The following is a 16,505-nucleotide window of genomic DNA, read 5'->3' as shown; positions in this document are numbered from 1 at the left end:
TGTTACGGAGCAGGTGCACAGCACTGTACCCTGAGCCTGAAGAGGATGCCCAAGAAAGAGGGTCTGCTCCCAGTGAGTGTGCCAGGATTTGGGAGGTGATAGCTTATTTCCCATTTTATCATGTGACCATGAAGATGATGATTCTCTCTCCTGGATTTGCCCCCATGGAGTGAGGCTAATGGGCTTGGCAGTTGAAAAGATAGATCTACTGATGCTTTTAACATTTGGAAAGAGCTATGAGAGCTGTGAGCACTGAGAGGGAGATTTAGAGCCTGCTTTGCTCTAAATGAAAGCTGTTGTGTCTACAGTATGAACTTTGCCTCAATCTCTCTGGATTGATTGGGGAAATCCTGCATATGAGCAAGGTGGTGTGTCTCCGGCCTCCTGCAGATAGGGCTTTACTTGCTTTTGCAGCTAGGTTCTGATGCCCGCCGGAGGGATCACTGATTTTGCTGAGCCAAGAGCGTTGACCCATGTCCTCTCTTCCCTTCTGTGCTGTTGGGAAGGCTTGCTGTCTGGATGACAGTGTCAGGGCCTGGTGACAAAGATCTCACAGGAGAAACTAGTTAGCGCTCAGACTGAGCAGTGCCAGGGCACTATGTGCTCTTGCTGCTGCAGCTCCAGCAGGAGAGAGACCTGGCTGCATCCAACAGCGCTGCCTTTCCACCAGGGAATGCAGCATGGCAGGAGCTCTCTTGCTCTTGCATCCACTGGCAGAGAGGCATCCATGCTCTCTCACACACCCACACTCTAGCACAAACACACACATACACAGATACAGATTCACACCAGCGTGGACGTGCTCATACAGATTCACATGGATATGTGGTTAAGCAGGCACACCCACGCTAACACAGATGCAAATAGATCCATGCTGGTGTGGGCCTGCTCACCATCAGACAGACAGACAGACACAGACATGTTCATATCCGCACAGCTTTAGGCTTGTGCTGGCACAGACGTACTCATACATGCTCCCGTGTTCTCAGACACAGGCGACAGGCGCTGGGCTATTTTTGGGAGCACTCCTAAGAATTTCGAGCATGTTTCAGATGTTACAGTCTTAGATGGGGGAAAGCTAGAACAGATGGCTGGAGGGTTCAGAGCAGCAGCCCTGCTGAGAACAGATATTTATAGGCAGATTTAACCCTTGTGTGGTCGTTTGAGCCACCTTTAAAGGGATAGCATCTGAAGTGAACACTGTGGAGCCAGGCAGCGAGCTCTGAGGATGCTCGTCCTGTCTGGTTTCTGTGAGCTGATTATCGATGTAGCCTGGAAATCCTATGTGGTGTTCTACGTCTTTCTCGAGTACGGGGACGCAGCTTTCTGATAGCATCAGTACCTAGTTTCTATAAGCCTTCGTGCAACTGGGCTTGTCACGCTCTCTGTGCTGGGACACTGGTTACTGAGGCTGGCCTCTGTTTGTGTGACTAGCAAAGTGAAGACAAAGATTGTTTTGTCCTTCTTGCTCTGTGTTTTTACACAGCTTCTTCCTTTTCTTTGTTGGGAGGAGACATTATATTTTCTTTTAGGCATTCTGTCTTGTAAAGATATGCAGATTTAACCCTACCCTGTCAGAGTCATCAGATGTTCTTAGTTACCATCTTCTTGGACCCTCTTGCTTGAATATTTAGGGGAAGAGCAAAATCCCTCTGTGGGCTGTGTTGGTTTGTTGAACAGAGTTGAGAGCATAGCACATTAATGCTCACAGATCTATCTGTAGCCCTTTCCTTGAAGGCAGCTGGCTTCTATTCTCCTGTTTGGGACCTAAGTACTGTTGCATTTAACTGGTATAGTGTATCTCAAAATGGGCTTGCCTGAGTTGACTAACAGCTGAAGAAAGCAATCTGGGGGCAAGAACTAAAGGTAGGGAATGGTCCTCAGGTAGAGAATGTAAAGAAATTGCAGAATAGTTAACTGAGAGTTGCAGTGGAGAAGAGAAGGCTCTTGCTCTGAGAGAATGAACAAGGGGTGCAGACCTGGAGTGCTGGGCAAGTCCACTCTAAGTACATGTCAGCCTGACTCTGGGGAAAATTAGGGAGCAATGGGGCTCCCAAGCTAGTGCAGGATACAGGGAGTCTGGATCAAAAAGAAAGAAAGATGCTCACTGTACTGGCAGAGTTGATGCTGCCAGGCCAGAGAGTTGTGCTGGCCTGTATTTGTGCTCCTGAAATTTAGGAGATTGAGTCTAGGGTGTGAGACGTGGGAAGAAACTACAGTGCAGGGTGGAAAAAGGGATGTCTCCCACGTGGATAGTCAGTCCTCTCGGTTTCTCACTACATTACTTCTACGCAGCAGCAGTATGCACAAGAAGTGATGTGCTCAGTTCTGTCTGTATTTCGAGTCCCTGTTGAGCTGCAACTTCCCCTTGTCAAGAATTTGATCAATCCAGATGTTTGGAACTGAACTTTGCAGCACAGATTGCAGGCTTCTGCCCAGCACAAGGGGTTCCAGGGTGCCGATGGCTGCTGTGCTGCGTTGTACAGGGCTCTGTTTTTGCCTTCTCTTTGCACTTCTGTGCTTCTGTGGAGCAGCCAGAGCAACTTCCGACGGCAAAGGCAGCATTGCAATTGTAAGTCAAGCTGGTAATCCAGAATCAGGTTCCTGATCGTTGGTTTCACAGGAGATAATCGGTCTAAAATTAAACAACCCAACTTTGTTTTGTGCCCTGACACCCAAAGCTCTCTGTCCCAAGGTTCTTGAGCAGAACCTGGGACTTGAAAGTGTCCCTGGGGCACGAAGGAGTGTTCTGGAAGTGGTTGGCATGCTGCAGTGGGCTGCTGCTGCTGCACAAGCGTGGTGTATGTCTGTGCCACAGAGCCCTGGGGGGATAGGAGAAAGGGACAGACGGAAAAGCTTGGGGGTGCCATATCTGGGGGAAAGGAGGTTTGAGTGTTTGGGAGCTTTAGGCTGATACCAATTTTTTGCTGTTTTCCCTCTCAGTGTGTAATATGCCATTAAACTAACATCCTCAGCAATCTCGGCCCCACTCGTAGCCGTGCTATTGACTTGCTGCATTACCCTGCCTGGTTGTGTCACCCCCTGTGCCTCAGTCTGAGGAGTAGGCATGTGTTCTCCTGTCACGCTGTAGAAGTGGTGGGATTGGGGAAGTGGTGGCAAAAGCCCATGCCTGTGTAGGGAATGAAACTGTGGGCTGCAACTTCAGCATGCTTGAGATTTGCCTCTTCTCCAAGCAGTGCTTTGAAACTCCACTAGAAAGTTTGGAGAGTGCGACAGAGCACAGGTCCTGCCTTGGCCTTGGACTTTACAGTGTTGCTGCTGCTATGTCAGGAGTAAGCTAGGTGTCTTTGGGGGGGGGGGGGGTGTGAATTCTGAGCATCCCAGCTTCTCTTTGCATTGAAGTGCTAGGGCTGGGGGATGCAAATTTGTAGGAGAGCAGGAGTGTGTTGGAGTTGCTTGCTCCCTGTACTTATTCATTCCAACTTCAGAGTATGGAGGCTTGGAAAACAATTACTATCTCTGCCCTCCATTCGGCCCCTCCCTATATGCGATTGTATTCTCACTGCTCTACTGTGTGTTGAGTGGGAGAGTTCTCAGGTTTCCCAGGAGCTCAGGATAGACCACAGGTTCTTATCGTCCCTGTCTTTCTGGCATCTCAGGCTTTCTTGTCTTGCCATTACTGAGCTGGAAAGGATAGAAGAGGAAATAAATTTTTAACTGCTGTCTCCCCTACTAGATGCATGGAAATTGTTGTTGTATGCTCCTCGTTTACCATGATGTCTGTCTCCTCTTCCAAACTCCCTACCCCATCTCTAGGCGCTCTCAGTTATGTTCCAGGTCCTCCACTGGCCAAGGTGGCTGCCAAACATTCCCTTATAGCTCTCCCTTGCCAACAGCGTAGAGAAATGGGGCAGAGGCTGGTGTCCCAGGTCAGTACTTGCACCCATGATTGGCATGTGACTTTGGAGTGAGAAAAACCTGGTTCCTCCTGCGCCAATCCTACTGCAGCGCATTCTGATGGTGCAGTAGATCGTGCGGGATACCCGGGTGCAGTGCTGGGAGCGTTCTGGCAGCTCACAGTCTGCTTTGCTTCACGCTGATGTTGGCTGACAACTTTGTATGTGCAAGGCTGTGCACACGTTTTGTACCCAGATAAATTGATAGGAGCCAGACTGCTAGGCAGAGACATTGGGCATGCTGGGATGGTGTTCATGTAGCCAGGCTGGCCCTGCTTTTCTCCACAACCCATGCGAAGGGCCAGCAGTCACCTTTCTCCTTGTACCTGACTGTGGAGGAGGAGACTGTGTGGCAGGAACAACCCACCCAGTTGGTAACTGCCAGTGCCAGAGATCTGCCCACACTTGCCTAGCTTCCCACAATAGCCCCATTGTTCCTGAGAGGGCAAGGAGGAGGCTTTCGGCAGCTCCCTGGCCATCGTTAACCCTCTGCCTGCCAATATCAGGCTCCAGGGCATGTGCAGAAGGGGAGATGTTGTGGGCAGGTGGGAAGAACTCCAGTCACTCTTAAGTGTGCGCAGGGACAGCTGCCTGGGAAACCGAGCCTCTGCTTTCCTGCTGCCCCCGAATGTGCTGGTTGCTGCTGTTCTGAGGACAGCTAGCACACACCTGTGTTGAAAGTGCCAGTGCAGTCCCTTGAAAATCTGATCTGAAGAAGATGTAAATGGAGAGACAGGGTCCTGCTGAGCCTTAAATTTCCTCTGACAAGATGTATGAGGCTCTTTGTGTTCCTCCATGCCACTTGCTACTGCAACCTTGCTTTGGGAACAGCCCTCACCGGCCGCCTGCACAGCCACCAACAGCCAGCCTCTGTGTTGCTCTGGCCCTGACATGTGCTAGAGCAGGAAGTGTCTTTTGGTATGGGATGTTTGGAGTGTTGGGGTGCTAATTCCAGTGGCTGAGATATCAGTGTGGAAGCTGTTTAAAGTGATTCCAGCTTGATCAAAGTGCCTTCTTCCTTCCTGTACTGTAATGTGATCATGGGCCAAAGAGTTGCTTTTGGTCTGCTGTGGCTTCTAATTCCTGTTGTTTTAAATGGACAGCCTTGGAAAGAACAGGCATGCCTTACCAGTGTGCTAACACTGCCTGGATACAGACTGAAAACTGGGGGCCCAGACAGAGCCAGAGAGCAGTGTGTATGTCCATAAGAGAACAAGGGAGTAACTGGGACAGGCAGTGCTACCCTGTCACGAGCCAGAGGAGCCTGGATGCCTGTGTTTCATTCTCCTGGCTGGATCTGCGCTGCCCATCTTTTGACAGCATTTGCAAAAGGAGCTGGTCTGCGGCACAGGCCTTCTGCACCTCATTAGCTGCAGGGCTTCCGCCATGCTGTCAGGAGGAGGAAGGGCGCTGGTAGTGACTGTGCCTGTGACTGGGAGCTTTGGGTAACAGGACAGACCAGAGTGCTAGAACCAGTGCTGGGTTGGGACCCGCTATCTGCCATCGCTGCTGTCAGTGATGCTTTCCGCTAGCTTTCTACCACTGTTGCTTCCCTACAAGCTGACCCTTGGATTATAGGGCAGCCTCAGCACCTCTGCTTTGTCACAGATTTCCTTTCCAGAGTGCGTGGGCTGAGGTAAAGGAAGAGGCGTTTGGCTAGTATGCCAAGACTGTGTATGGGAAACTTTCTGGCTCTCGGTCTTGAAAGATGTAGATTGTGGCATGTCTTGTGCTGTGGTAGCTCTGAGACTTGTGAATCGGCTCAGTAATCGAGACAGCCAAGAACTTTGAAACCTAATAAATACCATGCAAGTGTCACTGGTTGTTCTACTATAAACACTGTAGCTAACTTGCTTGTATCGTAGCCTGAAGACCTGCCGCGATTCCAAAAGCTCTGTTATTTCCAGTTCTTCCATTAGATAGCCTCTGCTCTCTTTCCACCTCCTTTGTACCCCATCATCTGTCAACACAAAAACCAGATTGTGTCAAACAGAAAAGTTATTAAGTAACATAACTGGAGCTGACTGTGCCAATGAAGAGCCAAGGGCTGTGCTGGGAGTAGTTAATATCCCCAATTACTGTACCAAGTGCAAATGAAACTGCTTCAGAGCTTTGTATGGCAGAGTCCATGCACCTGGCTGCTGAAAGTAGGGCTCTGGCCACAAGCAACGCTGCAAACTCACCGCTTGGGCCTCCTATGAGCCTCAAACATGAGGGCTGGAGGAGTTTCAGAAGTCCTTGCCAACTTTATGTGCGTGATAATGTATTGAGACATCTCCCTCCTGGTGGAGAAGAGGGGCTCTCGGGGGGGCAGCCCCAAGAAAAGATTTCTGTTTGGTCCTTCCCTGCTGTGTGTTCCTCTATGGCTGCTGTTAAATGTGCATCTCGCTTCCCTCTCAGAGGGCTGCAGTTAGTGAGATGGGGGTGATTCCTGGCTCTTGCTCTCCATTTCTCATGGCGGTAGTTGAAGGCCTGGGTCAGGGTTAGATAATTACATCTCCGAAAGAGCTTGGCAAACTGTGGGAAGGCTTATATAAGGGCGTAGTAACCCCTGGGGCTTAGGGCCAGCTCTGTGGGACAGACTGTGCCTTTTTGCACCCCCTGAGCGGGAGAAGCTGGGAAATTTCAGCTAGAGGTGTGGGGGAGCTTCTGGGACATGAAGCATGCTGAGGAGGTGGAGCAGCTGCCCTTTCAGGATGCTCAGTGGGGAAACCCCTGACCCATACCATGAACAGGGCAAAGCCCAGACTCTTGACAGTAAAGTCTGATGGGGAATATTTGGTCTGTTCACCTTCCCTTTCTTGCTCCCTTCTTCCAGGTCTTTCCCTCCCTCTCTAGCCCAATGCTGGAGTTGCAGCACCTTGTGCACTGCAGCTGCTCCTGCTCAGCAGCAGGATCTTTGCTGCCTGCTCTGATCTGCACTGGTGAAGGTGAAGGGTTTCCCAGGGTGGAATTTCCTGCAAGGCAGATGCACGACTGTTTGCCCTTTGACCTTAAACCCCAATGTGCCTTAGTCATGATGGCATGCAAATAAGAGAAACGGGGGTGGGGGTTGGAGGGAGCTGCTGGGAAAAGGAAGTGACCTCAGCCAAGGTTTAAATATAGAGCCAAGGCTCTGTTCTGTGCTGGGGCTGTTATTTATAATCTTGGAGGAGTGTTTGGTGACTTCTTATATCTGTTCTGCAGTCCAGGCTCACACAAGGCAGCGTAGACATAAAATGTTTTCTATGCAAGGTGCTGGGATAGTCAGCCTTGCTTTCTCTGCTCTTTCCTGCATTCCTCTGCCAGTTTGCCCTACACACACGTGATTTGGTAGGCGTACTTGGACATGTGCGCACAGACATGCACGGGTGCTGTGCTATGATTTGGGCGGTTTGCTGGCCTGTAGGTGCTCCAGCTTGTGCTTTTTTCACCCAAGAAGGTCCAAGTGTGTCCTTTGTTCATTGCATTTGATGTCAACATTGGTCACAGGAAGGGAGCCCAACTCTTTCCTAAACTGGATCTATTTGAAGAGCAGGCCAAGAATCCCAGGATCAGCAATTGATCTGAATAATATATAGAAACAGGTCAAAGAAGGACTGTCTGACCAAACCCTCCTGCATGTGGCTTTAAAAATGTGTCTTGTTTCCTCTTCCGTGAGCCTCTTCAAAGGCAAACCTGCTTATTGCGTGCTGTTTGCATTGCAGATCCCAGAGTGCAGTGCAGCTGAGGTACTGGGCGGGGGGCGGGAGGGGTGTCCATACCTCGAGCACTGCATGCCGGGACTCAGAGTCTGCAAAGATTGTGCCCTAGTTCAGGCTGGGAAGTGGCTGAAGTTTGCATTGTAGGGCTCAAAGGGCTGTGCTTGGCTGAGAGCTGTTGTTTTGGGGAAGCTGTCCTTCAAGCTGAGGCAGGATCTGTAAACCTCACTTACAGTGTGCAACAGGCATCTCCATGCTCTATTTATCTGAGGAGGTGGAGCAAGCATCTGCTGAGCTTCTGCCAGGGTATGGTATGGCCACGTGGCTCTACCCTTCAGCACAGCCATCTGCACCCTGAGGTGCATGAGATGTTAGAGCTTCTAGTTGGAAGACTGGGGTCCAGAGGAAGTGCTTGGTCCAGATGTAGGATCGATCCCCTCTGTGCAGGGTTGGGTGCCTCAGCTCTGGCTGGAGATGCAGTAAGTTTACCAGTACTCAACCCTGGCTGCTGAGGCTATGAGTGCCCTGGACAACGGTGACACCTAGTGGTTTCATTCCACAGTCCCTACATCAGATGTAGAGATGGGGCGCTTAGTGCGACTCCCCAGAAAAATCTCCTGATGTTTCTGGATACCCTGAATGGATTAGGGCATGCCGTGAACTCCTCCCCGCTGTGTCCTAGGAGATAGCTGCTTCCCCTTCAGGTCTCAGGAGTGGTTGTGGGTTCAGTGCCAGGACTTTCCAATGCAACAGGGAAGGGTGGTGGAAGCTGACTTTGAGAAATGCTTTCTGGAGCATCACTGGCCTGGACTATACCCTGGTCTGGGCAGGGAGCAGTGCACCATGGCCAGTCCTCTGGGCTGGAGGAGTGGAGAGTTCCCACTGGAGCATATGTGAATTGTAGCAGGCTGAAATACATTTGAAGGGCATGAGCTTCCTGGGATCTTTTGCTTGACTGCCATCCTTGCCATAATGGAGGGGAGAGTGCCCAGTGCAGGGGCTCAGGGCTGTCATCTTCTCGAAGGCTACTAACTCTGGGAAAGCAGGCTAGGTGTGGGGTCAAGTGGCAGCAACCAGCCCTACAGTGGACTACTGGTTAGAACATGGAGGGGAGCCAGGAGACTTGGATCCATTCCCATGCCGACTTTCCCTGCTCCGGGGTGGTTTTCTTAACTTGTAGTCTCTTGAGGGTCATAAACAAAAAGGGACTGCAGAAGCAGAAGTCATAATTACTCCCTTCTCTGCCCGCTGAAGAAGGTCCTATCCAAAGTGGGTGGTGCCCTGTGTTACCAGGTAACCCTTTGACTAATTTGTACTCTTCCCAGGTGTTGTGCCCAGCTAAATCATCATCATCATCACTTGTGTGGAGCGGTTCTCTCTTGGGACCTGTAAGGACCTTTGCAGGAGGCCTGGGGTGCCTGCTGGGTGGCCCACAGGTGAGAGAGAAGGTATACTAGGGAGCACTGGGAAAATGAGTTCACTGGAAAGCAGTTGTCCAGCTCTTCCACTTCACTGGCTGCTTCTGGAGTTTGTCTCTGCAACTTCTGGAAGAAGTTATGTGCACGTTTAATACAGCATTAAGCATTAGATCTCTGGAGACACTGCACAGGGAAGGGCCCAAGCGTGATGTCCCTGGCAGAGAATGGACTAGCTTGCCCACCAGTGCTTTTGTGTCCCATGGATGTTTTGAAGAGGTATTTAAGGGTCAGGCCAGGTGCTTTAGGCACCTTAGCACTGCTTTTGGTGACAGAATTGAGGGGTGGATGGAACTCATTTTGGGTAGGGAACAGGTATGTACATCTGCGTATACCAGGCATGTGCATCAGCAAAGGGCATGGGTGTCAGGGGCGTGGGAACGTGTATTTTTAAAGAGGAAACAGTGAAAACCAGGGCAAAGTGGGAAAGGGCTAAGGAAACACAAGACACTTCTTAGAGGTTAGGGACAAGAAAAAGACATGGAGATCAGGAACTGCATCGTGTTATAATGCTGGGCAACGCTATTGCGCATGTAGAGCAAGGGTGCTTGTTGATGATGGCTAGTCCATCATGGATCCATGCAGAGAGATTCTTTTGTTAAAAGAGCAGAAACTATTCTCTTAAAGCAGCAGCAAGGGAGCTCCTTGTGAAGCTCCAGCATTGCTGGGTTCTGATCCTGCACACTGCTGGCATCTCAAGGGCTTTTATAGTTATTGCTGAAGGATCCTAAAGCACTTCCTGAACTCTAGATGCAGCTAAAAGACCTTCCTCATAGACTTAGATGCATCAGTCTTTTACCTCACGTGCATAGCTCTGGGCAAGACTTGACTCTCTTCTGATTCTTGTGGGAAAGGTGGGCTTTCAAGACCTTACCTACAAATCCTGCTCTTTAGGAGAGCTAGTGCAGTAGAGGGCAGTGCACGGTGCAGCTCACCAGGGTGTTCTTCATAGCCTTACTCACCCGGTGACAGTAACTCCAGCACGCAAACACAATGGGAATTGTGTAAGGAGGTCTTTTTAATCTCTTATAGTGACTGTATGGGGAGGTTCATGCTATGAAGGTATGTTGCAGCTGGTAGCATTATCTGCCAGAATGGTATTCACAGGGAAGCAGCACCCTTCACTTATAAATGAGTTTGTCTTTGTGCACCCCAGCAAGCCTGTTTTGTTGCAGTCCAGGGTGATCTCCTGCCCTGAGCTGAGCGCTGCATATAATGGAAAAGTTGGTTCTTCCAGGGGCTTCTCTGGAAGAAGCAATTAGGGTGACAGGGTGAAGTACAGGAGCCAGCTAGGTGAGTAGTGTGATGGGAGAACCTGGGTCAGGACCCTGTGGGACCTCAGCTAACCAAATGGGGTACTGAGTAGACTTGGCCAACACTTTAAGGGGGTCAGGTGCAATGTGACTGCCTCAGAAATATTTCATACATCCAAGTGTTGCTTTCCTATCTGAGCCACACCACTGAGATCCTTGAAGTGTTTACTGGACGCTCCATGGGAGCGTTCAGCTACACACACAGAGCCTGTGGGCTCTGCATCCTGTGGGGGAGAGATCCTGCCCCAGAGGAAATCAAATCTCCTTGAGCAAAAGCAGTATCTCTGAAAGAGATTTCTGGCTTTGCTCCGTGAGCTGCTAGAAACTCTTACACCATGGTAGCCTGCCACGCTGGTAGTTGAGGATAGCTGTGCTCTCCTGCGTGTGGGCCATTGGGGACTTCTTAAAGATCTCTCGCTGACCCATCCCCAGCAGGTCACATGAGCTGGTATGAGCTGAAATAATTCCTAACTAGCATCCCAGTAGAGCTGTGTGTGACTGTCGAGTAATGTCTGGCACGTGCAGGGTGTCTGTGGGGAATGTGCCAGTTGGACTCAGATGCTGGAAGAATCTGCAATTTCAGTGATAGACCTGGAGAATCCCTGAGCACGAGACAGGAAGCCAGGCTCTGGCTGGGGGATGGAGTAAGCGGGAGAATGGGAGAAGCTGTGGAGCCAGGGGCAAGGAAGTGCTACGAAAAGCTCTTCTAATGCCAATGGATCGAATTTGCAACATAAGCAGGAGCAAGGTAGCGTGTAGAGCAGGAAGTAAACAGGATTCCTGCTTCAGGCCCTCTCTCCCTTTTGCTGGGTCTCAGTTTCCACACGTGTTACATGAGGGATGTGTGTCCCTAGGTGGAAGGGAACATGAATCTGAGATTTTGTCCCACTAAAGACCTTTGAAATTTGTGACCTAAAAGCCCCTTTGAAATACATTGTTCCCAGGGCAGCTCCAAACTGCAGGAGCAGAGGCTACCAGAATTACTCAAAGAACTTCTAGGTCTCCACAGAGCACTAGGATCTCTTTTAAAGCCATCCTATAAAGCTTGTGAGGATGATATCTTTTCTGTCATTTAAAAGGGCACAAGAAGGCTATAAGAAATGAAGGCAGAGCAGGCTTTTCTGGGCTCTCTGTCTGACAATGTAAGAGCAAGGTACTTCTGTCAGTAACAGTGTTGCCCTGTGGAACTCCCTGCCTCAGGATGTCTCTGAGGCCTGTTGAGCTCTTAGCTTCAAGAAAGGTTCGAATGAGAATACCCTTAACAGCAATGGCCTAGGTTAATGCTGTTTTCACTGGTGACACAAATGCTCAAGTGAATGTTCCCATACAGGGGTTAGGGAGACACTTCTGTAGCTGCTGGGTTACTGCACAGTTTTTAATTGCTGAATAGTGTCTTGGTTCAGAGCTGTGGTTCAGGTTAGGGTGGGCTCCAGGGCTCATCTGGCTGTTAGAACCTCTCACTGAATCTTGGCTGGAGCTGGCTGGATGACAGTAATCTTGTTTTGCTACTAGTTCTGAGGCTTTTGTTTCTCACTGGAACAGAATCAAAATCCATTGAATGCTCTTGCAAAAAGGATTGTTTTGGAGCAACCATTTCTGCATGGAAAAGGTCGGGTTTCTGATTCTGGTCTTGTTCTCAAAACAGAAACAATCCTAGAGTCTTGGACTTCAGAAATTTTGCTTCTGGAAAATTGGTCACAGTCTTTGTCTCTGTGACATACTTTGACTTTAATGAAATAGCATGATATTTCTTTGGAAGTGTTCCAGTCCTTTCTGTTGTTAACCCTGGAAGAACTGATCATCTTGGAGTGGTGTGTTGGCTAGTGTATCTGCAGTCTCATCCAGAGCTGGAGTGAGATGTATTTGAAGAGGGGGAACAGGGTCTTTCAAGGTCACTCATTTTGCTGACTCATGTACGCTGTCCACAGCCCTTGAGCTGGCTTGGGACCTCTTGTTTCAAAAGCAAGGACATTCCACTCAAGTTTGTGAGGTTATTCATGGGACATTTTGGATCAGGGCTGTCCCGGAATCTCTGCTTGTGGGATGAGCGGGTAGGTTATGAACATAAGGGATGTGCTCGGAGGGTGTTTGTGATAGAAACCTGTTTTTGTTGCCTCCTGGACTGGCTCATGGAGAGGGGCCTGGTGACTGTTTCTGCTTGTTGCATCACTTTGTCATGACCCATTTCCTCATGTGTGTTGGGTGTTCACAAGCTTTGGGGCATGTCAGCACAGCTCAGAGGCCTGGATTCTGGTCTCAGCTGTGTCTATGTAAGTCAGTATTTATCTAGGTTTCTTGTAAGAGCTTGCCCCAGAACCTGATAGGAGGGCGATGCAGTGAAACTCCTTTTCCAAATCACTATGATCCTGGTTTCCCTGCTTCCTCTCATGCTGTTGCTTCCTTCGTGCTGGATGGTGGGACTGAGGGATGATAGCACTGCAGCAGTGTCAGCCCGCACTGAAACGTGGAAGCGGCAGGGCAGGCAGATTGGCTGCCGAGAGGCTTCCCTGCCCCACCGGGAGGAGTATGCGGGCTCCACGTTCCTGTGGCAGCGTTGGGAATCTGTGTTATCGTCCTTTTGGAGCAAGCAGGAGCATGATTCACCAGAAAGTCCTCTGGGATTGCGGTGGGGTTTCAGGTTTCTTGAACTATCAGCTAGCAATTCCGGGATTGAGAATATGTCAGACCAGTCTCTCCTCGCCCAGAGTTGCCTCCTCCCCCTCTGCTGTTGTGCAGACTGTACCGAAGAAGACTTACGGAAAGCAGTTTTCGTTGTTTTGTTTTGGGGTTTCTTTCTGCTAAGGTCTAAGTGTTTAATATGAAGCTGTGGCTTTTCAGATGTACCAGGCACAAATATTTTCTCTCTGCATTTAGTTATAGCACTTCCTTCAGCAGAGATATTTATTATGCCTTGCAAGCCTCCTTTTCCTCATGAGGTAGACTGAGTTTTTAATGATGGAGGAATCAAGGCACCCAGAAACAACACATCTTGCTCAAGGTCACTAGTGGAATCAGTGGCAGCGAGGGGTAGAGAGTCTTGCCTCCTTGCTTTAACCATTGGGAATTAAATTTGCTATTGTCTTTAAAACTGCTGGGCTGCAGTGGGTGTGCTGCTCAGTTGCAGAGGGAGCCAGATTTCTATGCAATCTTCTTTTTGTCATGTTCTTTTCAAGATGTTTTTGGATCATTTGTCTCCCTGTATCAGTGCATCTACTTTCTAGTTAATTCTTTTCTGTGGTCCAGCTGTGTGGCATGTCTGCTGGAATCTAGTTTGAAGGGGTGTGTGCGAGGAGCTTACAGCAAACAAGATGCCTATCAGCTTACTGCAACCAGACAGATGGGAGGCTGGGGTGGGTCCCCGCTATGCATCTTCAACAGGATCCAACTGTTGCCGCTCCTGAAAGCGCTGCAGAATCTGCAGGCAGTTGCTTGTGGCCTTTATCCCATTAGAATGTGCAAGGAAAGTGAAGTTGGTCTCAGTTAAAACTGGAATGGGAGAATTTCCCAAGGGAAACCCTACAGGTTGAACCAGGGCCCCCAGTCAGTTCTGGGTGGCTTTCCATGCTATGAGTGGCTGAGGCAAGGCATGTGTGCGCTCCCTGGAGCACCAGCCCACCCCCAAAGCGGAGGAGGAAGGAATTCAATTAGATGCCCCCAAAGTGGGACATTCTGGAGTGTCTTCGCAGGGGCCAAGGTCTGGCCACTCTTTGGGCAGTATCTGAAGGTCTTGTTGTGGTGACTGCTAGGTCGTCCGAGTTGATACTCGAGTTCCCTGCCATAGGGTGCAAAGCCTTGTCTAAATGTGTGGGTTGACACAGTTTCTAAATGTAATCCATTTTCTTAGTCAAGACCTGGCTGGAAGAAAAACTCTGTAGTTGTCTGTTCTGGGCTTGGAAGAGCAGGAGAATCCTTTGCCCTGGAGAGCCTTTTATTTTTAGAAGTGCCTCATGCCCAGTGGCTCTCTGTGCCAGTGAGAGCTGGGCAAACCCAGCCTGAAAGCCTAATAAAATAGCAGGTCAGACAGAGATGTGAAGCCTGAAACTTCTGCAGCTCCTTTGACAAAGACAGGAGACGTTCCCTTTGAGAGTACAGCCTGTACAGAGGTGCACCTGGAAAGAAGCCACAGTTTCTGCTTACATAAATTTTGTATATGGGGGGGGGGCGACATCCACCTTCCTGAATGGCGTATGTAGTTGGGCTTTATCCAGGCTGCATGGGATGGGATGCATCTGGATGTGGCTGTCCATGGGTCAGTCCATGAATGAAATGCCTTTGATAATGAAATTCCTTGATAGTTGGAATGGCGGGTTGTATAAGAGGATGTAACAGGTTGGCATATGTGAAGGTAAGGGTCTGTATTTATCGTAACTCTTCGTTAAACACAACTTCCTCATCCATAAAGCAATTGTTCAATGTTGCTAAAAGGAGTGAGAATCCATAAGGGCTGCTGCGCTGGCTGTGGATGCTGTTCATGGAGATCTTTTTCCCCTCTTTGAGCTGCAACGTTGAACTGTCATGGAGTCTTGCAACTAAGTCAGGTCATCTGTGCTTGGGCGCGGAATACGAGAACTCTCCCAATGCTGTGGCTTTCCAAGAGATGGGCAAAGGGCTAGAGCCTGACCCGGGAGTGAGTGGCATTTTTCTCCAAGCAGCCCATGCCCTTGATTTGGTATTGCCAGCCCCAGCTCCCATGGGGCCTGCCTCTCTCTTCATGGGTACTCAGTGAATAAATAGTTCTTCTCTTGTCCTGGGTGACCACAACTGCTGGAAGTGCTGAGGTGACTACTGGGACTTTTGGGAGGGACCTTTCTGCTTCTGACCCTTGATGAATGAATTGTGCCTGAAAACTAGAGGGATGGTAGGTGCATCTTGAGCATTCATCTCTGAATTGTGCAGCTTTGGTCCTAGCAGGACCCAGCTTTTCTTTCTCCTTCCCCAGCGTACTCACACACCCCTGCTATGCTGTGCTATAGCTGGAGCGCACAGCAATGTTGCTGAGCACATATTTGGTGAAGCGCTTTAGGATCTATTTTGAATGAAATATTGTGTTCATGTCAGTGTGCCTCCGGCAAACTTGGATCTCCTAGCCTGTAGTGGATATGGATAGCAATGGCAGCACCTCCTTGGGGTCGTCTAGCAGCACTCTGGTGTTCGTGACCAGTTTGTGAGCCTACGGACTGCAGTGCAGCGTGTTGCAAAAATTGCCGAGTGTGGGGATGGTGGAGCAGCAGGCAGGGGCCCTGGGCCACCAGCAGCAGGAGCTGCTGCAATGCTTGCTTTCTGGAATGCTGTCTGGCAGTAGCCTCTTCCAGAGGGGCCGAAGACTCTCTGAGGCTGGCCATCCAGAGACTGCAGGCAGCATGTGTGCTTAATGCTGCAGTGTGTGCCATATGGACCTTCTCCTCCTCCCCGCTTGCCCTCTCTGTGTCTCCTTCCCTGCTCTGCTCCCCTCCCCCTGCAAGCAGTTCGACAGAGCAATTGGGCAGGCACTGGGACGGCAGCTCTGACATAAATCTCTCCTGGTGTGGAATGAGGGGTATAAATATCCAGAGAGTGATGTGATCTTTCCAGCTGCTATTAATAGGTCTCTAGAGAACAAGAGCCAGCGAGCGAGACTGGCTGACACTTAAAGGGCTAGCAACTCCCTTATGTGCTGTGAAAATTAATCAGCATCACGCCTCACCATCTTCCTCGAGGCTAGAGCAGAGCCCTCGGTGAGGTGTGTGGGGAGGAGGCGGAGGAGGAGGGAGCAACTAACGACTTGCTAGTTAGGAAGCAGTGATAGGCCAAGCTGTGCACGAATGATCCCACTAACTAACTAGGAATGCTTGGGCGGGCTGTGCAATACTGCTGTTCTTGCAGGCTTCTCTCAGTCAGGTTTTGCTGTGTGCCAGCTAGCCACTGGCTCAGCCTTACCTCACAGGGAGGCAGGTGCTGAGATGTCCATTTTCCTGGCAGGGAACTCACTGGGTTAACTGATGGCAGGGTGCAGCCTGTGCTTTGCAGTGATCATCGTCTTTCAGAGATTATGGGCCTGCAAAGTGCAATTTGCTCTTCAGTCGCGTTTTGTCCTGGGCATGTTCTGCCCTAGCAGTACAAGCGCTTGGCTTTTCCTGATGG

The 16,505-nt window shown here is 50.0% G+C and overlaps 1 protein-coding gene across 7 annotated transcripts in view; it reads left to right on the top strand.

Annotated features, from left to right (window-relative positions):
- BCL9L (BCL9 like) overlaps positions 1-16,505 on the top strand; it is a 106,887-nt gene that overhangs the window by 70,901 nt on the left and 19,481 nt on the right. For 2 of the 7 annotated variants that reach the window (XM_068916666.1, XM_068916667.1), the window contains one exon: positions 8,923-9,033. The exons of 4 other annotated variants lie outside the window; for them this stretch is intronic. In XM_068916666.1, the coding sequence (XP_068772767.1) occupies positions 8,923-9,033 (111 nt within the window). Of the gene's footprint in view, positions 1-2,446; positions 2,573-8,922; positions 9,034-16,505 lie in introns of those variants that run through there. One more of the 7 variants, XM_068916665.1, reaches the window with a different exon arrangement.

The sequence above is a fragment of the Struthio camelus genome, chromosome 22 (genome assembly GCF_040807025.1).
Source record: "Struthio camelus isolate bStrCam1 chromosome 22, bStrCam1.hap1, whole genome shotgun sequence".
In the NCBI taxonomy this organism is placed as follows: Eukaryota; Metazoa; Chordata; class Aves; order Struthioniformes; family Struthionidae; genus Struthio; species Struthio camelus.
This window is presented reverse-complemented; position numbering and strand designations above follow the sequence as displayed.